This window comes from Diorhabda carinulata, chromosome X, assembly GCF_026250575.1.
Source record: "Diorhabda carinulata isolate Delta chromosome X, icDioCari1.1, whole genome shotgun sequence".
In the NCBI taxonomy this organism is placed as follows: domain Eukaryota; kingdom Metazoa; phylum Arthropoda; class Insecta; order Coleoptera; family Chrysomelidae; genus Diorhabda; species Diorhabda carinulata.
Window position 1 is genome coordinate 11833431 of NC_079472.1, and position 27502 is coordinate 11860932.

The 27502-nt window shown below is 29.2% G+C and overlaps 3 protein-coding genes across 4 annotated transcripts in view; 1 reads left to right on the top strand and 2 right to left on the bottom strand.

Moving 5' to 3' along the window:
* Positions 1–1262: 1262 nt before the first annotated feature.
* On the bottom strand, positions 1263–23089 carry LOC130901952 (DNA-directed RNA polymerase I subunit RPA1). Its single transcript, XM_057813674.1, has 26 exons — positions 22816–23089; positions 22587–22763; positions 22352–22534; positions 22115–22292; positions 20360–20585; positions 19428–19574; positions 19231–19365; positions 17880–18100; positions 17697–17826; positions 15448–15670; positions 15077–15384; positions 12151–12324; positions 11760–12085; positions 9923–10208; positions 9729–9857; positions 8815–8979; positions 8585–8751; positions 7135–7351; positions 6804–7078; positions 6586–6744; positions 4245–4465; positions 4038–4186; positions 3822–3974; positions 3660–3770; positions 1462–1654; positions 1263–1409 (listed from the first exon to the last, which is right to left on the bottom strand). Exons 1-26 carry the CDS (start codon positions 22964–22966, stop codon positions 1303–1305), a joined length of 4911 nt encoding a protein of 1636 aa, XP_057669657.1. The 5' UTR covers positions 22967–23089; the 3' UTR covers positions 1263–1302.
* Positions 23090–23554: 465 nt separating this feature from the next.
* On the top strand, positions 23555–26193 carry LOC130901959 (homeobox protein SMOX-3-like). 2 transcript variants are annotated; one of them, XM_057813686.1, is made up of 6 exons: positions 23555–23834; positions 23935–24086; positions 24610–24703; positions 24903–25132; positions 25227–25427; positions 25980–26193. In XM_057813686.1, the coding sequence occupies exons 2-6, from the start codon at positions 23942–23944 to the stop codon at positions 26153–26155; spliced, it is 846 nt and encodes a 281-aa protein (XP_057669669.1). In that variant the 5' UTR covers positions 23555–23834; positions 23935–23941; the 3' UTR covers positions 26156–26193. The 2 variants fall into 2 exon arrangements, with proteins under 2 accessions (XP_057669669.1, XP_057669670.1); XM_057813687.1 differs by lacking the exon at positions 23555–23834 and having other exon boundaries at positions 23847–24086.
* Positions 26194–26528: 335 nt separating this feature from the next.
* The window catches only part of LOC130901327 (dynein beta chain, ciliary), a 62399-nt gene continuing 61425 nt past the window's right edge, over positions 26529–27502 (bottom strand). Inside the window, exon 50 of the mRNA XM_057812631.1 lies at positions 26529–26881. Within this exon, the coding sequence (XP_057668614.1) occupies positions 26587–26881 (295 nt within the window). The 3' untranslated portion in view covers positions 26529–26586. The remainder of the gene's footprint in view (positions 26882–27502) is intronic.

The following is a 27502-nucleotide window of genomic DNA, read 5'->3' on the forward strand; positions in this document are numbered from 1 at the left end:
CTTAAGATATTTGTAAATACAAATTTCTTGCGCTAACTTTGAGCAGGTATTCAAAGCATTTTTAGGATGTTTCAGAAGTTTGTCTTCCCCATTGAATCTACACAAGTTAGTTCGTGCTAGACCTCATGAGGTGTTTCCCCAGGTGGGTATCTTGTTTTCTTTGCAGAAATCCAAATGATTTATGGGATTATTTCATTATTATATAAAAATTCTAGAAAGTGATTTAACCCAGGGAGGTTCTTCTTTTAGCTTGTAGTATTTTTTATAATTGTATTAATTTGGATCTAAGTTTAATGGGTTGCAAAGTATTGATTTCTTCTTGGTTGATTTGAACTACTTGTTTATTATAATTGTTGTACACATTATAGCCAAAACTTTTTTCAAAGCAAATCTCCAATAGTTAACAAAGGATTTATCAAGATACATTTGAACTATTTGTGTGTTAAATTGTCATACATCATGATTCATAACAACAATGCCTTTTTGGGGATCTTTATTATTTCACAGTAATAAGTAGAATAGTGGGCGACCAACGGGCTGTTAGGCACCTAGGGCTTCTGATAACCCCGTCGAACCCCATTTGATACTACCAGAGCCCTCTGGCCTTCGTAAGGCCTATCAAAGCGCTTTGTTATAAGTCTTTTGATATAATTGGGCTAGCTGTGATGTCTTTATAGGTTAATGAAGGACTAATCAAGGTATATTTGAACTACTTGTGTATTAAATTTTCATAAATTATAATCCAAAGCAATAAAACAAGTTTCTGGAAAAAATCTTTGATGGTAAACTAGGTGCAGTTGAACTACTGGTATATTGTCATATACAGCATAATCGAAATTATCAAAAACTTTTTGGAGAAGCATATCTTTGGTGATGAGCGAATTTTACTCTGATACATTCATTCGAACTACTTGTGTATTAGGCAACAAAAATTATTTTGAGGATAGATAGATAGTAACGAATTATTTTTGATTTATTTGAACTACTCACACTAATTTTATAACAGAGGAACAAATAAAATCTTGGAAGTTTAATATTTTCCTTGGTACATTTGAACTATTTTATCATATTTATCCTTATAAATCATATGTAGACCTGTCTACGAATTCCTAACGAACCGTTTGGAGTATTTTAATCAAGAAAGGCACTTCCAGATTGTTTATCTTTTGTCGAAACCCTTACAAGCACCTAAGGCTAACTAAAGTTGTGATACTCCCTTTCCAAATCAACATTCGTTTTATTTCCAAAAAAATAAACTTCAATTAATGAAAAAAATGTTTATTTACATATTTTATATAAAAATCAAACAGTAAAAGTCTTGTGTAACAGAGTAAAACTCCCCGTTCCGGTGTTACAAGGTTTTCCCAACATGAGACTACTGGAAGGGTTCTGAATATCGTCCTGACGTCCTGAAACACACTTCCACAACATCCTTTCCACAAGATATAAATCTAAACTTACCTCTAATAACTGCATTCTTCAAAAACACCAACGACGACTCGAAAGACATCTGTTGTAGAGGCGATGCACTACTTTCCATTCCTTTTCTACTCAACGGTTCGAAAGTTCCATTAAATGTCATATAATCCGCTATTAACGATAAATGTCTCGGATCTACTTTGATTCCGTAAACATTAAATACATCTTTGACTTCCTACAAGTGTATAACAATTGTTTTTATTACAAAAAAAGTCACAGCTAACAAATCCGTCATGCTGCATATTTACACTATTAACCCATATAACACTGGAAATTATTGTAGTCACAAACTACATAACCCGGTCTTGTTTATTTTTATTATCAAGTATTATAATACTGACAATTGATGTAGTTACAAGCTGCTCAGCCCGGTCCTGCTATTTATTTACAATAATTTTAAAATGTCGCTTTATAATGTAGATAATCAATAGGAACGGACTGGCTCGAATTATGTAAAAAATGTTTATTTTTTCATAAATATTACTTTTATATGGAGAAATCAATTTCTTCTAACAGACTCTTTCGTTCCTGTTTTATTGTAAAGTGATGAAACATTGAAAATTATTGTGGTGGCAAGCTGTTCAGCCCGTCCCTGCAGTTTGTTTATATTAAATTTTTAGGTTATGTCGCTTAATGATGTAAATAAACAGCAGGAATGGAGTCAGCTCGAAAGTTTCTGTGGAAAAAATTGATTTTTATTATCATTATGTGAAAAAATATTCAACATTATTTTGGTGTTACTTTTTTCTTTTCCCAGAAAACTTTGAGCCAATCCGTTCCTGTTTATTTACATTGTTAAGCAATTTATAGTAAAAAGTTACCTGGTACGGTCCTGCAATTTGTTTACATTGAATTTTTTGTAGATTGTCATTTAACAATGTAAATAAACTGCAGGACAGGACGAGGTAGCTATGCCAAAAGTTGGTTTTCATATAGTAAATAAACAACAGGAACGGTTCAGAGTATTCCGGGAAAAGGAGAAAATAGCATTAAAATAACGATAAACATTTTGTTATGTAATGATGATAAAAATAAAATTTCGAGCCAGTCTGTTCCTGCTGTTATCGTCAAAAGCTGCCTAGCTCGATCCTGCAGTTTGTTTACATTATTAAATGACTTAACATAGAAATTTAATGTAAACAAGCTGCAGGACCGGACTGAACAGCTTGTCACTATATTAATTTTCAATATTATTGAAAATCAGAAACGGACTGGCTCCAAAGTTTCTGTCAAAAAATTTATTTTATTATGTTTATTATAAAAATAAACATTTTTTTATGTAATAATAATGAAAATAAAATATGTGAACCGAAAATTTCGAGCCAGTCCGTTCCTGCTGTTTATATAAATTATCAAATGACTTAAGAAGAAATTAATGTAAACAAAGTGGAGGACCTGACTAGGCAGTGTGTGACGACAATAATTTTCATTAATGACACTCAACAATGTAAATAAACAACAGGCTGGCGCGGAAGTTTCCGTTGAAAAAATTGATTTTTATTATTAAAAGTAACATTCAAACATTTTTTTATATAATAATGATAGAAATCAATCATTTTAATTGAAATTTTCGATCCTGTTATTTACTTGAATTTAATATTAAAAATTGTCAAAAGCTAACTAGCCCGGTTCTGCAGTTTGTTTACATCGAATTTCTAGGTTGTCAGTTAACAATGTAAACAAACTGCAGGTCTGGGTTAAGTGACTTTTGACGATAACAATTTTCATATTACGTCACTCTACAATGTACATAAACAGCAGGAACGGACTTGCTTGAAAGTTTCTGTTAAAAAAATTTATTTTCATACTTAAAGGTGATATTTTTATAGCGATAAACATTTTTTACATTATTATAAAAATCAAATGTTTCAATAGAAATTTTTGATCCAGTAGGACCCTGTTATTTATTTAAATTATTAAATGACATAACATTAAAAATTTTTGTAGTCTCAAGCTACCTAACTCGGTTCTGCAATTTGTTTACATCGAATTCCTGGTCATCTAATAATGTAAACAGGACCGGGTTAGGTAGCTTGCTACTACGAAATTTTGAATGTTATGTCGCTTAATAATTTAAATGAATAAAAGGAACGGACTGGTTCGATAAGTTCTGTTGAAAAAAAATTGAGTTTTTTTATTAAAATAACATTTTTTTTTCACAATAAAATTTGTAAACTAACCTTAACGATTACTTTCGATGCGGCTTCGATACCATACGTTTCGGCTACTTTATGTATATCGTTACAGTACAATTTCGGTAAATCGAGTATCGTATTGTATTTAAACATTTCCTGAAACAAACAATACTATACGAGGGTGTTACAACAAATATCGATACTTACTACAATATTTATACCGTCGGTTCTTAGCATAAACTGATCGTCTTTGACGTAAGTGATCGCTCTACGTATCTGCGGTGTTTCCCATAAAACGGATTTGTCGGCGGTTTCTTTCAAAATGGCGGTCAGATCTAATTTTTTCTGATTCAAAGGAAACTAGAGACGACAAAAAATTGTACAGTAAAGGGGGGATTAATTTTTTTTTGTTTAAAAACTTACACCGAAAGTTATTTCACACCACAGATGCTTATCGGTATCTTCGATGTAACTTTGGGCGAAATTATAACTATCCACTACTTCATTTTGTTGCTGCTGCTGTTGTTGTTTGATTTCTTCTTCTTTTTTTTCGTTTTCCTCGTCCGAATTTACTGCAAATATGAAAATTGAATGTATCGGAATGTAAAGGAAATGGTGGTTGTCGTTTACCGTTTTCTTCTTCTTCGTCGGATTGTAGTTTCTCTTCGTCTTCCGGTTCCAAATCGTCTCTAGTCTCTTGATATTTATGGGTCTGCTTGGCGTCTTCGGTATCTTCGATTTCGTCTTCGGAAGAACTGTTTTCATCTACAGGTTCTTTTTCGTTTTGTTCTTCGTTATCTTCTTCATTGTTCGGTATCGATTTTTTGTTTTTTTCATCTTCCATCATAACTCTAGAATCGGAATTATTTTTATCATAAATTTGATTACGAGGGAGCTATTCAATATTAAAAAAAAATAGTTAATAAGTTAATATTAGTATAAGTTAATTCAATTTTTTGCTAATTTAAATCCCCCCATTTCAACAATTCAATTTGTTTATGAAAATTTCAAAATTAGTATCGTCTATCAAAAATATTTCATTACGAGGGTTAATTAATTTGTTTCGGAGAACAAAATTCAATTTATGATGATGGAAAATTGGTAATTTATGTAAATTAATGACCCGACCCCGTAAAAAAAGTATATCAATTATTTTTGCATTCTTATATCGAATTATCTCGAAAGCAACATTCAATTCATAATTATTATTCCGAAAAAAAATTTTTTTTTCTTATTTCATATAGAAATTTTTAAAAACTGAAATCACCCTGTATAAATTCGACTATTCATTAGATTTTTCTATTTTTTCTGTTTTACCGACATAATTTTGTGTATGAAAAATATTTGAATGAATAAATCCAATTACGAGGTGGAATCAAATTGTTTTAAAAACTATATGAACGTATAAAAATAGAAATTATTCGATTTAATCATCAAACGGACCCCGCATTAAAAATCAAGTCAAAATTTTTGCACTTTTAAATATCGGCATCTTAAATTTAAATCTCATTTTATGGAATTTGTTTTTTAATATTTATTTTCTTCCATAAATTGATCATATAACCAAATTTTCAAAAACTAGATTTATCCCGTATAAAATTGCCTTATTTAATGTAAATTTCCAATTTTTGTGGTTTTTCCATACCAATTTTTATATAAAAAATATGAATTACGAGGGTGATTCAAATAGTTTTTAAAAACAAATATTTATATAAAATTGAATAAATTGTTAACCGGACCCCGTATAAAATATTTATTCATAATTTTTGATTATGTTATTTTATTGAAATTTATCAATTTTTGTAGTATTTCAACATCAACATCAGGTTTATTTAAAGTTCTTAATAATAAAAATTCAAATAAAATTGATAAATTATCAAATGGCCCCCGTATAAAATATTTATTCATCATTTTTGTACTTTTACATCTCAACCTTGTCACTCAATTTATAAAAAAAAATTCGAAAATTTGTTTTTCTTCATTATTTTTATTATATATCCAAATATTCAAAAACTGGAATCACCCAGTAAAAAATTCAAGTTATTTGGTTGAAATTTATCAATTTTTGTAGTATTTCAACATCAATTTTGGTACCAAAAATATTGCAATGATAAATCCAATTACGAGGGTTATTTAAATAGTTCTTAATAACTAAAATTCAAATAATTGATAAATTATCATATAGACCCCGTATAAAATATTTATTCATCATTTTTGTACATTTACATCTCAATATCTCAACTTTGACACTCAATTTATAGAAATTCTTTTAGAAAATTTGTTTTTTTATAATCCAAATTTTTAAAAACCAGAATCACTGTATAAAAATTCACATTATTATAGTGCAATTTTCAATTTCTGTGAATTTCCAACATCAAATTTTGTGACTAAAACATTTCAGTGAATAAACGAATTACGAGGGGGATTGAAATAGTTATGAATAACAAAAAATCAAATTAAATCGAATAAATTATCAAATAGACGCCGTATAAAATATTTCATCATTGTTTTAATACTTTGATATTTCATTAAATCAACTTTGCCACTCAATTTATAAAAATTCTTTTTGAAAATTTGTTTTTTTTTAATAAGTTTATCATATAATTTTTTTTTCAAAACTAGAATCACCCTGTATAAAACTCCCCCTATTTTATGCAAATTTTTATGATTTTTTCATTATCAATTTATGCATCAAAAAGATTATAAAGACAAATACAATTACGAGGGTGATTCAAATTGTTTTTTAAAATAAATATTCATATAAAATTGAATAAAATATCAATTCAACCCCGTATAAAATATTTTCTCATAATTTTTGCACTTTTATACCTGATTACGCCAACAGCAACACTAAATATATCAAAAAATCACCTCCTATATACAATTTTTGTTATCTAGTATTAGAATCACCCTATATACATAAGACGTCCAAAAACGTGTAAACAACTATTAAAATAAACTTTTTACTTACATATTCGAATTTATCTTACTGACTTTCCTAATACTGGCAAACATCTCCCGAAAGAATTTTTTTTTCATGTGATTTATTATCTGATTCGGTTTAACGCAATAATCGTTACTGTAATATTTTTTCGGTAAAAAATTGAACCTCACCGTATATTTATTCTGTCTAAAATCGAATAAAAATATAAAAAAAAATTACAACGCCCAAAAATAATCGATTAATACCTAATCGGTTTAATCTGTAGCTCGGTAGTAACTTCGATAGTTTCCAAAACATTTGCAACAACGACCCTCGTTAACAATTTCCTAATTTTGTCCGCCCTGTATTCCAAATCGGGTACTTGTAAAAACGGAATTTCCATAGAAGGCGTTTTGATATTTTTCGACGCCATCATCAGGATCTCCCTCAATCTGGGGATACCCAAAGTGACGTTCATTTCACCTCTACCGGCGAAATGGAAAGTATTCAACGTCATCTGAGTGGAAGGTTCACCTATGGACTAAAAAATTTCCAAATTCATCAATTGTGTCATCGTTATCATCGTAAATGCCATACTTGTGCAGCTAAAAGTCCCACTGGTTCTCCGGCGACGCACATCGATTGCATCGTTTTCAATTTCATCACATTTTGAAATTCCTTTTTGGCTTTTTTATCGAATCCTCTACAATTTTTTATCAGTTCTTCGATTTTTTCGTTTACTGCGCCGAAATTCGCGTCAGGTTGATACAAGGATTCGACAGGATCGGGACAACGCTTACATTGATTCTCGAAGCTGGAATAATCGATTAAAATCTACTTCTATTTTGATATTAAGTTAAAAAAGTAATTTTTTGAGGACAATTGATAAATGTACCCCAAAAAGAACAGAAAAAGCAAATTTCTTGATGACAAATAAAAATTTAGCCCCAAAAAGAACAAAAAAGCAAAAAGTTTTAATAACAATTCGAAATCTAGTCCCAAAAAGAACAAAAAAAGCAAATTTCTGGATGAAAATTCAAAATTTAGCCCCTTAAGAACAAAAAAGCAAAAATTTTTCATATCAATTCAAGATCTAGTCCAAAAAAAAAAAACAAAAGAAGCAATTTTCTTGATGAAATTTAAAAATTCAGATTTCCTCCAAAAAAGAAAACAAAATTGTTTGATGGAAATTCAGTATGTAGCCCAAAAATATCAAAAGAAGGATTTTTTTATGGCAATTCTAAATGTAGCTCCAAAAATAACGAAAAAGCAAAAAGTTTTAATGACAATTCAAAATCTAGTCCCAAAAAGAACAAAAAAAGCAAATTTCTGAATGAAAATTCAAAATTTAGCCCCTAAAGAACAAAAAAGCAAAAATTTTTCATAACAATTCAAGATCTAGTCCTAAAAAAAAACAAAAGAAAGCAATTTTCTTGATGGAAATTCAAAATGTAGCCCAAAAATATCAAAAGAAGGATTTTTTTATGGCAATTCTAAATGTAACTCCAAAAAGAACAAAAAAGCAAATTAAGATCAAAAAGTACCTAAATATCTTTAAAAGAAATACTTAACATTGGGTAAAACAACTTAGAATCCTATTTAAATGAAAGTAAACTCAATGGTATCATCTTTATCATAATAAATGTCACAACAAACATCGATTGCATTGGTTTCATATAACATTTTCAAATTCTTTTTTATTTTTATCGAATCTTCTACAATTTCATATCAGTTCTTCGATATAGAGTTAACAAATCGAATTTATTGGAAAAACTTCAAAATGTAGCCAAAAAGAACAAAAAAGAATATTTAGATTAAAATCTAGTTCCAAAGTACCTATTCGATAAAAATAGGCCTTCAAAAGGAAAAAGATAGGTATTGAAGATAATTATTATATTACAAAAAACTTGGAATCTTATCAAATATAAATAAACTCAGAAAAACATCAAATAAAGTATTTAAACAACATTTCTATGATCTAAAACTACGTACCTCGCAAAAATTAGTAAAAATCAAAGTAAATGAAACTTTTATAACAAAAATTTACCTTTCCTTTATATCGTCGGCTAATTCATACCAAAGTTTATTTAATTGTTCCCTAGTTAACTTCTTATCGTCTCCTACTCTTTGTCTAACGTATTTAACGAAGAGTGTAAAGGGATTCTTTTTTCGATACCTGAAAGGATCCCCATGTTCTTTTTTCCATTTAGTAATCTGAAAACAACAAAAATAAACGATATGACTAACAAATATTCACACTGTTACTACTTTCTTTACCGTTTTTATGTATTCCTTTATGTTAGATTGTTCTTCGTCACTTTTAACTCGTGTTAAAACATCTTGTTGTGCAAGAACTTTTACGTTTTCGGTTAAAAAGTTGATTTGTTTTTCGTTGAAGAATTGAGATTTGGCTATATCCATGCCATCTTCGCCGTATAGGAACTATGGAATTTGATATCATGATAAATTAATAGAAAACTGATTTTATTTTTATTAAAACATAGAATTTTCAGGATATATATTTAGGTTAAAACAATTTAAATTTTGACGTATGTCACCAGCGCTACCAACCGAGGAAAATCACTACAATAATCGTAGGGAATATTTCGATTGGTTCACGAATGGTTTAGAATGGCGTTAAATGTTTTGGTTGGTCGAAATGAAACTAAAAGTTACTAAGTAGAATAATGGATTTAATGATTTGCTATTATCGGAAATAAATTTTATATATATAATGTATATGAATTATGTGATATTTGTAATGTTGCAAAGTTTAATTTTACTACAAAGATTATCAGAAAAACTATTTTTTTGTTATATATTCAATTTCATCAATATAAAAGTTTTTTGCAAAATATATAAACTAAAGGAAATGAGTCGATTTTGCAAATATACCTGGAAAATCAAAAAATTATCATTTTTTTTTGAAAAAATTTTATAAACACGATATTTAGAAATGAGTCGATTTCGCAAATATACCAGGGCAATAAAAAAAATATGTAATAAAAATCATTTTTATATAAAATGCGTGATATTTGTAGAGTTGCCAGATTTAAAGATTACCGGTAATGAATATTTAGATAGATATGTAGAAATGAGTCGATTTCGCATATATACCAGGGAAATCAAAATTCAATAAAAATCGTTAATTGTATAAAAAATGTTAACACCTGAGGTGGGTGCGTATTTACCTGTATAACACTTTTATCACTATTCCTCACCGTCATATCGTAACTAACTTTAAGCCCTTCCAAATGTTTGATGAGACATCTCTGTAAATATCCACTACGACTAGTTTTGACAGCTGTATCGATCAGACCCTAAAATTCACAAAACCCCCGAGTCAAATATGGCGGATGACGTTTATGACATTCGTTTGCCTCACCTCTCGTCCCGCCATACAATGAAAGAAAAATTCCTGCGGTTGAATGCCGGTCATAAATCGACCGTCGATGAACCCTCCGGCTCGCGGGGAAAATTCGAAGGCGGGAAAACTGGGTAAAGATTTACCGGATATCATCACCGGAGGTCGTTTACCTTCCAATTCAATCTGACCTAGTAGACAGGAGATTTGCATGGTGTTAACGGTCGAACCTTTAGCGCCAGATTGGACCATCAATTGGAGGTTGTTTTGAGGAAATTTACATACGAGACCGGCTGGGAGGCAAGTTCTGATTAAAAAAAAACGATAAAAATATAGATTATGTCAAGAAAATTTGTTTTTTTTTTCATAAAAATTAATGATAGGATGCAAAAAAACGAATTTAGGATCGTTGAATGGTCATAAAATGGATGCGCAATTCGAATATTGACGTATGTCAACAGTGCTGCCAACTGAAGGACATAAAAGTCACTACAATATTGAACATTCTGATTGGTTGTTGAAGATTTTAATATTGATACTGGATGTTTTAATGGTATGCTGTGTTGTCACGTTTAATTTTCCATCAGAGATAATTAGAAATAAATATTTTGAAGAAATGATGAAAAACATATTTTCAATCAAAGTTTCAAGAAAATATTGGTAAAATAGAACCATAAAAACATATTTTAATTGATTTGACAGTTTTTAATACAGCAACTGTCATAATATTGACACACAGTTCGGATACTGACAGGTCAACATTCATTGTTAAAAATATTTGACTTCAAAATCTATTTAAAATTAATTTTATCGTATTTTTTTCTCGAATTTTTGAAAAAAATTTGAAATAAACGTTCAATAGACAAAAATTTTGAAATTTACAAGTGTCGACAGCGCTGTGGAGGTAAAAAATGAAAAAAGAAATATTTGAGGTTGAGAAGGAATAATATAATTTTTTTGTAGCTAAAGATAAAAAAATAGAAATAATACATTCCAGTACGTCAAATGATTAATTTTCAAACTTTCCATTTAGTGTTAATAGTAGTAGAAAAAAGTCAGTCTGGTCCTGTCGTTTATTTACATTGTCAAATGACGTTATCTAGGAAAATCGACACTTTTCCTGGAGAAATTATGAAAATCTATAATACAGGGAACACCAAAAAAATATTTAACCAAAAAAATTGATTAATTTTCAAAAGTTCTATGGAATATTAATGGTAGTGAAAAGTCAGTCCGGTCCTGTCGTTTATTTACATTGTCAAATGACGTCATCTAAGAAAATCGACACTTTTCCTGGAGAAATTATGAAAATCTATAATACAGGGAACACCAAAAAAATATTTAACCAAAAAAATTAATTAATTTTCAAAAGTTCTATGGAATATTAATGGTAGTGAAAAGTCAGTCCAGTCCTGTTGTTATTTACATTGTCAAATGACGTCCTCTAAGAAAATCGACACTTTTCCTGGAGAAATTATGAAAATCTATAATACAGGGAGCACCAAAACTTAATATATACCATCCAACTACTATTTTATAAAATACAGGGCTAACCAAAAAAATATTCATCCAAAAAAATGATCAATTTTCAAAATTTATATCAGCTATTAACGGTAGAGAAAAGTCAGTCCGGTCCTGTTATTTATTTACATTATAAATAAACTCTATCTAGAAAATACTAGAAAAAATCACAACTTTCCGTTGAAAAATTACAAAAATCTCGAATACAGGGTTTCATGAAAATTCGATATAAACCATCCAACTACGATTTCATATAATACAGGGTTAACCAAAAAAACATTTACCGAAAAATTCGAAACGAAAAATCAATTTTTTTTACTAAAAACCATATAAATACCTGTTAATTTCATTTGTGAACGTATCCAACGACGATTTATACGATCTATCGATCACCGATCTAATTTTAGCATCGGTAGCACTCAACTCTTCGATTTTCCCAACAACATCCTCATCCGGCGTACCTATCGGTAAATCCAGAGCTTTAGTTACCGCCTCTTTACCGATAGACCTGCAATCCTTTATTATTTTCCGACGTTTCGCATCTGCTTTCGGTATCGTCAGGATATCGCGCACGCCCAAAGTGAATCCTTCCTGTTGCAGGAACCTCATGAAGAGTTTGGCCAACGACGATAGAAATCTGGTGGCGCAAGCGCCGCCGTACAACTAAAAAAAATTACACCGAAAAGTTTACCGGGGAACGCGAAAATTAGTATTTTTTCGGTGATTACCTCGTACATACAGTGGGCTAGACCGTAAGGGGTGGCGCCGTAATGGGTTTTATCTAAAATTCCGACCAGTAATTCACCGTTTCGTATTATAACTTCGGCTTCGCTCATTGTTTTGTCGTCGGTGAATGGAGTACCGCCCGCTTTCCATAGTCTCGAGGGTTGAGTTTGCCAAGCCTATTTTCGATTATATTAACGTTTGTTAATCATGTTTTGAGGTTAACTGAACGTTTTTTTTAATAAATTCGAAATTTGGAATTATTCAATTAGGAATTCGAGTCAAATCAAATAGACGGGAATTAAAAACGACGTCAAAAATTGGAAAGAAATGTGAAATAATAAGGGAAAATTTTACTATCGAAATATCTGTATACTTTTACAAACAACTGTAACGATATGATATTGCGGAAATTTCTAGTTATTCCGGACCTGTTCATTGTTTACTTTGTCAAACTAATTTAAAGAGCGAGTCCGGTCCTGTTCGTTGTTTATTTTATAAAATGAACTTATTGAGTCGGTCCGAACCTGTTCATTATTTTTTTCTATTGAACGAACTTTTGAAGTCCTATTTGAGGTGAGTTTTTTTAGAAATATCATAAACGGAATAATAATGTTCCGAATTGGAAAATCTGTAATATACAGTACTGGATTTGGGGTATTTTTTATGCTTCAAAAAAATAATAAATATTTTTAGTTTTTCTTATGATATTTCGTTATTGAACCGTATTAAACAATCAAGATCCATAAAAATTTGTATTATCAGTATAAAAAAACTAATAAAATGAAAATAAAGAAAAAAATGTCTGTTTTGGAAATGTAAGTATAAGCCAATCCGATCCTGTCTTTTATTTACATACAATGTCAAAGTTTGGTGAATGCGCCGGTTATAAAGCGCCATTTTGTTTTTATAGGTTGTTTACATCATATTGTGAGTGTTTTGTTTACATTCTAGAATTCGAATCTTCTAGAAATTAGTACTGGACTAGGGTATTTTGTATTATTTTGGAAAATTTCGACGTTTTCCTTTTAATATTTTGTTAAAAATCGTTTAAAAAAATCGTTTAAATGAAAATAATTGAAAATAAAACATATTTTAGAACTTTTAATAAAAGCCAGTACGACCCTGTCCTTTTTTACTTTATTAGGCAAAACAAACGATGAAATTCTTGGGAAATATAATAAACGCAATTATAAACATTCAAATAGAGGAATTTGGAAAAGAAATTACTGGAATTAGTATTTTTTAAAAATATTTTGAAAGAAAATGATGGAATTTTCACGTTTTTTTGTAACATTTTGTAAAAAATATATTAAACAATCAGAAATCATCAAAAACTATAAAAAATAGTGGCAGCAATTGGAAAAAACGTACTAAAATGGAAATAGATGAGAAAAAGCCCCTCTGTTATGAGCCAGTTCAGCCCTGTCATTTTTTTTATATTACCAAACAAACCATACAATGAAATTTTCTAAAGTATAATTAACATGATGTTTATGATACAGATAGAAGAATTTTGAATATACAGTACTGGACTTGGGATTTTTTAAAAATATTTTGAAAGAAAATAATGAAATTGTCATGCTTTTAGGCAAAATAAAAAATGAAATTCTTGGAAAATATCATAAACGCATAATAATCATTCAAAATAGAATAATTTGGAAAATACAGTACGGGACTTAGGGTATCTTTGGTACTTTTGAAAAAAATAAGCAAATTGTCGGGTTTTCCATTCAATATTTTTTTCAAAAACCGCAATTAGCAATCAAAAATTGTTAAAAACCATAAAAAGTTGTACTAAAGTTAGAAATAACTCATTAAATTGAAATAAATGGCCTGTTCCAGAACTTTCAGTAGAAGCCAGTACAGTCCTGTAATTATTTTACATTAGCAAACAAACCGCATGATGGAATTTTCTAGAAATATCATAAACGCTCGATATTGAGGAATTTGAAATATACAGTACTGGATATTTTTCCTACTTTCAAAAAAAATTCACGTTTTCCTTCCAATATTTTGTTAAAAAAACCACAATTAATAATCAAAAATTGTTAAAAAATTCGAGAAAAAGTTTCTCTTTTGGTACTGACAATATAATCTAATAAGAGCCAATCCAACCCTGTCATTATTTTAAATTACCAAACAAACCATACAATGAATTTTTCTAAAAATATCATTAACACGATGTTTATGGTACAAATAGATGCATTTGGAATATACAGTACCGGACTTAGGATTTTTTTTTAAATATTTTGAAATAAAATAATGGAATTTTTTGTAACATTTGGTAAAGAAATATATTAAATAATAAAAAATCATCAAAAACTATAAAAAATACTAACAACAGTTGAAAAAAAAAACGTACTAAAATGGAAATATAGGACAAAAAACCTTTTAAAACTGTAATTTTAATTTGAACCAGTCATTTTTTCACATTACCAAACAAATCGAACAATTAAATTTTCTGAAAATATTACAAACGTGACTCCAATGCTCCATATTTAAGATTCTGTAATGTACAGTACTGGACTCGGGATATTTTTATACTTTTCAAAAAATATAATCAAATTTTTACGATTTTTTTGTAACATTTTGTAAAAAAATATATTGAATAATCAAAAACTATAAGAAATAGTATCAACAGTTGAAAAAAAAACGTACTAAAATAAAAATATATAACAAAAAACCCCTTCTATTAAAACTGTCATTTTAATTTAATTCGAGCCAGTCCAACCCTGTTATTACCAACGTTTTACATCAAATAACATTTTCTAAATAAACTGCAGACCTAGGGGGATGAAAAATCAACATAATCATCCGTATAACCTAAAAATCTTTATACAAGTCATCGAAAACCATCTCGAAACATTCAAAACCCCCAAAACTTTCACAAAAAAAAAACCGAGCTAAATAAAAAAAATCTCTACTCACTTTCGACGGTATCTTAGCCGTAGAAGTCAAACTGATCAATTCCCTTCCTTCTGGTATAATATTGATGATAACGGTGGACAAAATCTGTTTACCGGACCACAACATTCGAGGTTTGATTACCGTCGGCGGCAATAATCGAATATTACCGGTTTTGAAGGACAAACCTTGGTAAACCAGTTGTTGGTAATCGTGTTTATCGAAAAACCTCCCCCTCAACGAAAGCCGTACCCCCGCGATCATGTGATCTTGAATCAAACCGCTCAAAGGGGTACCGTCTTTCGGTACGAGGAATTGATTCGAAACGTTCACTGAAATTTGTAAAAAAAATATTGAGGAATTATTTTTTTTCATTTTAGTGCGGTTATGTTTACCTATGTTGTAGCCTTCGCTTCTGGCTAGTTCGTTTTGGGGGAAATGGGCGTTCATTTCGTCCCCGTCGAAATCGGCGTTGTAGGCTTTACAATTGGCGTAATGTAACCTCAAAGTTTTCTCGTTTTTCAATATTCGAGCCGTGTGAGCCATTATACTCGGTTTATGTAGGGTGGGTTGACGGTTTAATAGGAGTATATCGCCGTTACAGAGATGTCTGTGTACCTAAACACGAAAAAAAAAAAACAAAAATTTCTAATTTTTCGTAATTTCTAATTTTCTTCTAAGTCATTAGAAGCTAAACCGGTCCTGTTACAAGGGAAATAATAAAAAAACTGCTAAAAATGGACTATAAGAAAATGGAAAAATTTGGTATGACTAAAAGGTAAATTTTGAGGTTAGGATTGAATTTAATTGAAATATTATCACTGTTATATCATTATTAGGGATTTATGTAAACCTAAACGCGAAAAAAATAATCAAATCTTCCAAATATCTAAAGAATTTTTCAGATTTTCTATTTTGTATAGTCGTTAGAAGCTAAACCGGTCCTGTTGCAAGGGAAATAATCAAAAGAAACTGCTAAAATGGATTAGAAGAAAATAAAAGTCAATCTAGATTATTTGGTATGATTAAAAAGTGAATTTTGAGGTTAGGATTGAAAAAAAATATTTCAAAATGCATTTAATTAATTTTTTTAAAATTTCTACTTGGTGTTATCGTAGAAGTCAGTCCGGACCTGTTGTTTTTTTATATTACCTTAAAATTACGAGGTTTTATCATGAAACTTCTGCAAATGGTCTAGACTCGAAAAGCAATCTAGAATAATCGATTTCGATTTAATTATCAAGAAATTCAGTTCATGTGATATTTTTGAGGTTTTTGAATTGCCACAATCGATTTTTTTTCTTGAATTGATGATATTATTTGTATAAACAAATTAAAAATGTTAAGTATATATTCTAAACAATTTTTTTAAATCATCTTTTTTTATCTTGTATAATCGCGAAAAGCCAGTCCGGCCTTGGCGTTTGTTTACATTGATAATTGAGTCGTTTTCTAGAAACATCTAGAAATGATCTGGAAATAATCTAGAACCTTCGATTTCGATAAAAACACAATATTTTCAAAAAAACTCAAATCAACAGACATTTTTGAATTTTTAAGTTAAAAAATGGCCGATTGGTAGTCGATTTTTTTGAAATATCACTAATACGTTATCCTGTATGCCTTTTTATATAAAATTGACAAAATTAAAGAAAAAATTATGATTTAAGAAATCAAATTTAGTACTACATTGTTTTGAATGATCTATTTCTCTATTTGGTATTGTCCTTAGAAGCCAGACCGACCCTGTAGTTTGTTCACACAGTCTAGAAAGTTCTAGAACCCTCAAAAATAATCTAGAAACTGCGAATTTTTATATAAACACCACAATATTTTCAAAAAAACTCAAATCAGCAGACATTTTTGAATTTTTAAATTAAAAAATGGCCGATTAGGAGTAGATTTTTTTTAAATATCGCTAATACGTCATTCTGTATGACTTTTGAAACAAAATTGTCAAAAAAAGAAAAGAAATTACAATTTATAAAATAAAATTTTGTACTAAATCAATTTTAATGTTCTTTTTTTCTAGTGTCCTTAGAAGCTAGACCGACCCTGTCGTTTGTTCACGTTATCTAGAAACTTCTAGATATCGTCTAAAAACTTAGAAAATAATCTAGAACCTTCGATTTCGATATAAATACCACAATATTTTCAAAAAAACTCAAATCAGCTGCATTTTTAAATTTCTTTCAAATTATATAATCAAATTTGAAAATTTTTATCAATAAAAAAATGTTTTTTATGATAAAAGTGTACTAATAATTATTAAATATACAAAAACAATTTATACCAAAACTGTTTAAACAAAACTCATCAAAATATTATATATTTACACCCAAAAACGAAAAAAAAAAGAATTTAACGATATACAAAAATAATTATTTTAAATGATTTTTTTATCTACTTCGTATTATAGTAAAAAGCAAATACGGTCCTGTTATCTCTTTAAATTACCAAATAATTATCTTGAAATTTTTGTTTAACGTTCTAAAACATGTTATAAATAAAAATAAAAGCAAGAATGTTAATTTTTGTCAAGACTAAATTCAAATAAGACAAATTGAAAACAGTTAATTGTCAAAATGACAGAAATAAACGGAAAATTTCCAAAAAAAATCGTTAGAAAAATTAAAACACTTACAATTCTAACCCCCTGTTGGACGTTATCCTTATCATCAGGCGTTAACAGACATTTAAGTAAACTTTTTTGTTGTTGCACACTTTTCGGATTGATTCTTTTTACGGTACCATTGTACTCGACCATGATGGCCCTAAAAACAACCAGTTGAAACGGATATCGATAGATGGAGACAATTAACAGTACCCAGGATGAACGTTGGGTCCGTTCAAAACCATCTTCCTCAATTCCTCAACGTTCCAAGGGGTTACGGCTACAGGATAAGTTAATTTTTTAGCAAACTCTTCAGGTACCCCAATCTCATCGATATTCAAATTTGGATCTGGGGTTATGACGGACCTAGCTGAAAAATTTACACGTTTACCCATCATGCACATACGTATTATACCCTCTTTCTTCTCGATTATCTAAAAAAAAATTAAAGCATCAAAATATTGGGGTGAAAGATATTTTTTCTAATTTTCTTAGCGATACTTTTTCGGAATAAAAATGGTTGCTGCACATAATTGACCATAACTCGAAAAGTAGATGTTGGATCGTATTAAAAAAAGCACATAAAGATTGGAGATGAAATAACTTCCAAATTGTGTTAATAACAACTTTTTGTTAATCTTATAGTTTAGAAGATATTTAGAAAGTTGTGGTGAAAAAGTTTTTTTTCAAAAATGTGACATATTTTTTTAATTTTCACATTTAAATTAACAAAAACAAAATTCAAAAACAATAAAAATATTAAGTTTTTTGAATTACAAAAAAAAAATGATCAGAATCGGTGACTACAGAGTGGATAAAAAAATTTCAAATGTTGGTTACAGCTACCAAGTTATCCTGGATACATATTTAGCTCTTTCCACAATGTAAACTAAAAGAAGCTGATATATTCAGGGAGACGATTTCATGGGGTAAATATTAAAGGACATTTAAATTATCTTCCAAATACCAAAAATGTTTAGCTTTGAGAAAAATTTACTTCAAAACTAAATTTTGGAAATATCAAATAGCAAATGGTACACGATAGTTCCAAAACAGCAGATAGAACTGGAAGGGTACTTTTAATAGTTAGTAGTTCAAAATCTTCACAAAAATTGTGTAATAATGAAATAAATAGAGTTTTGGTACGTCTGGGTGAGCCCCAAATTGTTTTTAGTTATGTATTATACCTATTGACAATAAACTTCTACGTAGTTTTTTGAATCTCCCTGTATCATAGGTACTAAAAATTAAAATTTTTTCGTACTATTCGTCTTTAGAGACGAAATGATACAAATTTTGTAATTTTATTTATTATTTATTATCCTGAAATGAAATTTTGTTGTAAAAAAAATTTTTTAGTCATATTTTTTTAATATCTCCTAAGTTATAAGTTAGTAACCAAAATTGTTACTAACATAATTTGAAGGTTATTTCATCCCCAATCTTTATACGTTTTTTTTATTTCAATCCAACAATGACTTTTCGAGTTATCGCAAATCATATGATGCACTTTTCGATATAATGGTATAAATACGAAATTTTTCAAAATTACTGTCGTATTCACCTGTTTTATACCCTCTCCCTCCCTAGTACGATTACTATCTTTGTCCAACAATCCGTTTACATCGTTTTGAAGTTCTTCCCAACAATAATTCAATTTTTCCACAGCGGTATTACCTCTAGCGAAACTATAAGCAGCCTGTAAATTTTTTTATTATAAATCGATATATTCGTTAAAAAGGGGGGTCGGTGATTAACTACCTTAGCTTCTGCTGATACTAAACTCCCCAAATCATCGTTTTTCTGAATAACTTGAATGATAGTTTTCAATAATATCACGTTTTGTATAATATTTTTATATCCTAGGGATTGTTTATTTTCCAATACCCTACCGTTGGCGAAATTTACCTGAATTAAATTAATAAAAATAATTTTTTATCACAAAAATTTAGTTATATATCAAAAAAATTGAAAATTACTGCTACAAATAATTATTTTTAATTATGAATAGTAAATAATAACGTTTGATTGTATAACACCCTGCATTATAAACTGATAAAGGGGTTGTGAGTACAAATTTCTCCTATTTTTTTATATACGATACAATGAGGTTAACACATTGATTTCCAACTTTGCAAGAACTCATAATTCACACTTCCCAAGGAGATTTTTTTACATAATTCGTAATTCAAACGTATAACACCCTGTATAATTAATCCGAAAAAGGTACGAATACATTTCCAATAACCAAAAGGAATTTTAAATCAAAATAAAGGGGTTGTGAGTAAAAATTTCTCCTATTTTTTGATATATGATCCAATGGGATTAACGTATTGACTGCCAACTATCAAATAACTCGTTTTTTCTATACATTTCAATGACAATTTTGTATCTAAATTAATATTTCTAATGATTTAATGCCACTAAATAAAATTATGAAATTTGCTTTGGTAGTCAACGTGTTAATAGATATGTTATTAAAAAATGCGAGTGTAGACAATTTTTTATAACCCTGTATAATTTTTCTAATAAATTTCCAAATATTTAAACATAATATGAAAAAAAATTATTTTTTCTGTATTTATATTAATATTTTTCGATTAAAACAATTTAAAAACTTCCTGGAAAGTCCTGACAATGTGACAACGTGGGAAAATATGTAAAAAACGTTTTATAATTAACAATTTACTCACCGGTCTAACGTTTGGAGGTGGTACTGGTATAACATCAAAATAAAATACATCCGTAGGATGTTCTATATCGATATCATCTAATACCGACATTAAATGTTTCAAAAAATCCTTTTCTGCTATCCAAATTTTTCTCATGTATTGCCTAGATTCTTCCGGGGTGACATATTTCGATTCCAATCCGGTAATTTTTTGAGACATTACCGTATTGGATGCGTTCGATGTGTTCCTTCATAAAAATCAAGTATCAGGGAATAATTTCAACAGAAAACAGATTCAGAACAACAGATGTTGTTAATATCCGAAGGATTCATCTATAAATCCATCGTTATGTATAAATTGCGACAGTTGGAAATTAAAAAGTCTCAAAATGTGGTAAAAATACCGGAAAGTTATGAAACACACCAAGAACCCCGACGCAAACGAAATTACACTACCTGGTCCTTCGAGTCGGGTATAAACCAGCTTGAAGCAACAGACAATGTAATTTGTTTCAAAAATTTCATGCCGAGACAAAATATGAAGTATCCTGAAAGTTGTAAAGATATATAACCCCTTAGTGGCAATTCTGGATGATAAAAAAGTATCAGAAATCAATTTCTGGTCTAATAGAAGCATCTTTTTATACTTTATGAAAAATATTTTTCATCATAAGTTCCCATCCAAATAATACCGGAGCTATGTGAATAAATTTCGGAAATATTTCGTTGGAATTAATTAAATTGGAATTAAAAGCTTTTAGTTCATACAGCTGTTAACATCGGTAATCTTTATGCAGCTGTAAAAAATCACCAAAATCATCCTCATGTAGCTATAAATATCCTCTTAGATCAATTTTATGTAGTTGTAAACTTTCATCTCTAAATCATCTTTACATAGTTGCAAATAACCATCCACATCATCTTTATGCAGCTTTGAACATTGATTACCTTTATAAAGCTGTGAAAAACCACTCAAATCATCTTCATGCCACTGTAAATGTCCTCCTAGATCATTTTTATACAGCTGCAAGCTTCCATTTCTAAATCATCTTTACGTAGTTGCCAATAACCACCCAGATCACCTTTATGCCGCTGTAAACATTGATTATCTTTATGCAGCTGCAAAAAATCACCCAAATCATCTTCATCCAGCTGTAAATATGCTCCTAAATCAATTTTATGCAGCTACAAACATCCATCTCTAGGTCATCTTCAAGATCCAACTGAATAATCTTTAGACAGCTTCAAACAATGTTACAACTCCAAATCACCACCTAGATCATATAAATGCAGTTATAAACCACCATACAATTCATCATTATGCAGATGTAAAAGCTGATTATCTTTATGCAACTGCAAAATACAACCCAAATCATGTTCAAGCAGCTTTGAACATTGATTATCTTTATGCAGCAGCGAAAAATTATCCAAATCATCTTTGTCTAGCTGCAAATATCCTTATAGTTTATTTTTCTGCAGCTGCAAAAATCCACCCAAATCATCTTTCTGCAGCTGAAAATATCCTCCTAGATAATTTCCACACAGCTGCAAACATCTATTATCTTTATTCGGCAGCGAACTTGATGTAAATTGGAATTGTGTGACACTAGACATGAAAATGAGCCCAAAATAATAAAAAACTCAAAGCTAGTGATAAAATTATCGTTCAAGCTAGATAAGGACTCTATTTAAAGGATTAGGCAGTGTAATTATAAGTATTGAATTGAAAAAAGTGTTCAGACACAAACCGAGATTATTGTGTTTACTTGGTACTTACAAGTTTGTTTTTCTCTTGACTAATATGATTTTGTTCTTCAAAGTTTGTATTTTTTCAATAATAGATTTACAAAACATACAAACACCCTTTGCCTTAACCTCCTTCAACATCTGATTAATAAAATAATTTCTTAAAGTTTCTGTGTTTTGACTTATCACGTATTTCCCCCCAGATTTTCCTATAAAAACATTTTCAACTCACTTAATTCGGAAATATAAGGAGAATCATAACACTTACTTAATAATTCATCTGCCATTTGTTCATATTCTAATATAGTTCCTATACTATCAACTGGAATATTTTCAAATTTTAAATATTTTAACATCAATTGAGATATCGTCGATTCTACTAACATAGCTTCCGTTATCAAACCACAATTAAGAAGTTTAATTTGAATACACAAAACTTTTTTAATATGAGCTAAAATAAATACGGAATTACTTACTTTAATACCAAATATTTTCGCACTTACTTGGTATTTGTATGTGGTAGCAAGATAAACACGATATTTTTAAAATAGTCCCTATAATTTTATGAAATAGAGGATTAACTGTTGGTAAAGGGAGCTCGATGTAACCGAAATGTCCCGGGCAATTCGTAAACGTTTTATTACAAGTTCCGCATAGTTCGCCCTGATCAGAATACGGACCTAAAAATATAATCTTATTGCTGAAATAAATGTTAATGAAACGAATTATTACCTAATTTTATATCGTATAAACCTCCTGGTATAGGGTGACCTAAAGCGTCTAACATAAGAGGGGTGATTATTTTAGTAACACTCATTTGTCGAATTTGTTCAGCGCTAAATAGCGAAAAACTGAGTTTGTCAGGTGTTAAATGGATCTTCATTTTATCGTTTAAATTTTTATACTATTATACAAGATTTAAAACGAACAAAAATATCCTAACTATTTAACACCATTCCTTAACCTCATAAAAACATGTGTTCTTCTTATTTACGGTTGCTGGAACCTTGGAGGGAAGAGGTCTTGTATATTGTGAAATCACATCCATTAGATAAAATGTTCAGAGATATAAAAATAGGAACGAATTTGAATTACATTTGATAATTAAATATGAAAATATAACAAATTTCGATGTAATTACTAGTACCCGATGTAGATGAGGTGAAAATTCTCATTAAAAATTAAAAAAATGGGACGTTTTATACTTTTCTTATGGTAACAACGGCAGCACTGTACCAAACAGGCGCGAAGTTTAAATTTGTTAAGTATTAAAACGATTTACTTTAATATTTTCTAAAATATATTATAAAGAATTATTTACTGATAAATTTCAATTTCTTGCAAAAATTTAATGTATATCACATTTTAAATAATAAATGTCAAGAAATAGTTGCTGGAAAAAGTTTATCTTTATATAAAAATATATTTTAAACAAGAAAAATATTAAATATTTCGACGTTTTACTAATATATCAGTAAATATTCATGTTTTCATAGTGAATCCTTATAGGATAACTTTAAATTCCCGTATTTTTTTGGCTTCCAGATTTTCAGCTTATATGCGCACTTCGTTCGAAACAATATGAAATGAAAATAACAGAAAATCATAATGAAAGTGTTTCTATGCAAATAATAATCAAACATCACGTTAATATTCACAAAAAATATCATTTTGTTCAATAAGTTTTTTATAAAAAAATCTAATTGTGAAAATTACGTGCCAAAAAAGAATATTTTCCTTTTTCGAAATAGGTAAGTGGATAAATAGGTTAAATAATACAGTGTGTCCCATTCTATAGACAAAATATACTGAGGATTTTATAATTAGTTAAGTATACAATTATTTTTTCAGAAATAAAATGGATCTTAACGAAAATCATAATATTCAAGACGAAATAAACGAAACTATGAATTCTTTAACCAACGACGGTAGTTACACAATCAATGGACTATTAAGTACTTTTGCTAGCATGCAAAATGAAGACGACGAACCAGAAAAATACGGTAGTAAAATTTCCCTCCTAAATTTCTTCTTCTTTTTTTAATTTATAAGTCGATAATTCACTTCAATATTATTTTTATTCAACTTTCATTCATTGTAACTCACACTATATATGATCAAATTATACATTGTTTCTTTGATTAATTTATATTTATAGCAGAAATGATCGGAACACAAAATTTACGAGATAAGCACATATATTGGACAAACGATAATTCACACTGACGTTAAACAACTTGATCAGTACAATTTAATTAACTCAAATTAAATTACGCTCATATTCATCTATTAAATTAAAGGATATTCCACACATAATTTAATTTTCTCAATAACTTTTTCAAATTGCATTAATTGATTGTATATATAACCCTCTTTGTTGGATTATAAGGCAATGAACTTTATGTTTTGACAGCTTAGTTCGACTTTTGTACGATAAAAAAGAAGAATTGTATTTCTTTCTCATATTCCACACTGAAAAAAGTAAACAAGGTTTTAGTTATGTATAAAATTCGAATGAATTTTTAGAATACGCAGAATCTGTTCAGAGTTACAACTCAAACGAAGATGATGCAGGAAATTCAGGCATTTCATGTTCTAAGAGGAAGCAAAGAAGATACAGGTAACGCTCAATCTTATATTTTACATAAACAAGATACGTTATTTTTAATAAAATAAACTAGAGAATCTTTGTTATTTGAGATAAACAGAAATGACGTTCATTTAGAAAGAATATATTTAATTCTGGCTAAAACTGCGTGGCACGGAAGTAGAAATATCACAATTTAATTAATTGGTGCACTATTTTTTTAATTAAACAGGACAACTTTTACAAACTATCAATTAGAGGAGCTCGAAAGGGCGTTTCATAAAACCCACTATCCAGATGTGTTTTTTCGCGAAGAATTGGCATTGAGAATTGATCTAACCGAAGCTAGAGTTCAAGTTTGGTTCCAAAATAGAAGGGCTAAATGGAGAAAGCAGGAAAAAACATTAAATAAAAATTCAAACATGCAAAATTCTAACACTGGCATCCCCATTAGCTTACAGGGTGAGTCAAATATCAATAGATATATTCAAAAGTATATCTGATTGAAACTAGTTATAATAGATTAAGAAAAACGTTTTTATTGTGTTAAAAAAAGCTTGTTCAACATCTCTGGATAATCCACTACTGAATTTTACCAATAACGAACCTAGTGGCACTTCAAATGTTTTCTTGGGACTCGAATGGCCACTGTCATTCTCTAGTTCTTCAGCACTGTCAAATACCATAGACCAATCAACAAATACCAATCAAGATTGCTCAATGGAGAACCAAATTAATGAAACTATGCTAATCGCTGGTAAGCTTGATCATAAAATATCTCTTTTTTTATATTTTTTTGATAAATTGCATTTATTTTATGCTTCTTTTAATTGAAAATTTGTTTTTAAATAGATATTAATATTGAAGCTTCGACTTATTTCTGTATTTATCAAAATGTAATTTGACATTGATAATTTGCATAATTATATTAATGGTATTTATCAAAATGTAATGTGACATTGACAGTTTGCGTTATATTAACGGAATTTATCAAAATTTAATTCGACATTGACAGTTTGCGTAATTATATCAACGATATTTATGGAATCATCAAAATGGAGACGATTTATTAAGAAAAACGATATAAAAAGGTCTATGAAGTAAAAAGTGAAGAAATCAAAATATAATGACATTGACAATTTGCGTAATTATATCAACTGTCAATGTCAAATTATATTTTGTAAACTACTGAAATACGTCAATATGTTTTTCACTTAAACTAATTTTGAATTAACAAACAGCTTAAATAGACAATTTATCAGCAAAAAAATATTTATTTACCTCAAATATTTCTGTTTAATCTTTGTAGATAGTATAACAAATTCAATACAACCAAATATTATGGAAGAAAATATTTTTCTTAGTGGTGAAACAGATGATGAAAATTTAACTTTAATGGCTTCTAACGATAACGATATTTCCATCGATCCTGATTTGTTGACATTGAAACCACCACGGAATCAGTTAACACAAGATGACCACTAATACACTAAACATAATTTCTAAATATATTATCAACATAATTGTACGTTTTATTCAATTTCCTCTACCCGTTTTACATTTAATCGAGTATATAATCTTTGCATTTAATTCAATTTATGCCAATAGTACAATCAATTGATTGTAAAACAAAGTTTATTCTTCTTCTTTCGTTTAATATGGTCTTTTTCTATTCAGTTATTGCAATACACTATTAATTATGAAGTAGAAGATAGTAATATGAGAATCTTCTTTTTTTATATTCAGTTGATCTTCTTTCATACTTGTCAAGCTTAATTCGTTTTACGAGGGAAATACTATAAATTACATTTACATTTTATGGGTTACAATTATAAGAAATAAAAAAAGGTATCGATTTGAAGATATTAGTTTATTTTGTGTAATAATGAGTGATTTTTAATATAATTAAGTACTTATTAAATTTGTAATAACAATGCTACGCCAGCTAAGGTCCACTTTGCCGGTTTATCTTTAACTTTCAAGTTGAAAGTCCAAACGTATGTAGGTCCTCGTGTTCTAGTTTTGTATACAGGACATTCGTACATATTTCTCAAGTCTTGTTTATCTTGAGTTATCGCTCTTACGTTTATAACCGGCATAGAAGGAAAGAGTTCTTTCAAACGAGAATCTATGATAATTCCTGTTTGGAGATCCCATCTAGCACCTTCCATGTGGAGTCCGTGGATGTAAGCGCCCTCTCTCGGAGCACTCCTATAACGTTAAAAAATTCTGTGCCAAAAGAGTTACTGAGAAAGAATAATGAAGAAAGTAAAATACAACAAAAAGTGACTGGAGAGGAAACAAAAAGACAAAAGATAACAAGAGAGAAACAAGAAGTAATACATAAAGCTATGAAGGCCAGCAGAAGATAACAAAAGGCTTCTGAAGAATACAAAAGACAATAGACAAGTTATCAGAAGAAAACGAAAGGGAATGAAAGACAACATAAAGGCAATAGAAGGCTGTAAAAGATAAATAAAAGATAAGAAAAGACTAATGAAGAAAGCTACAAAAGGCAAACAACAGATAACAAAAGACATTGAAAGACAAGAAACGTAAATAAAAGAGAACTTAAGGAAGCAAAAAAAGACAATAAAAGTATATGAGACATAAATAAACGATAACAAAAACAATCAAAAGGCAAACAAAGAAAGCAAAAAATAGTAAAAGCAAGAAAAGATAAACAACAGCTAAGAAAAGACAAATCAAAGCAAACAAAAGATAATTGAAGTCAACAAAAAGTAAACAAAGAAACCAAAAGATAATGAGAGGTTATGAACTACAATTAAAAGATAACAAAAGGCAAAAAATGTAAATATGAGAAAACATGAG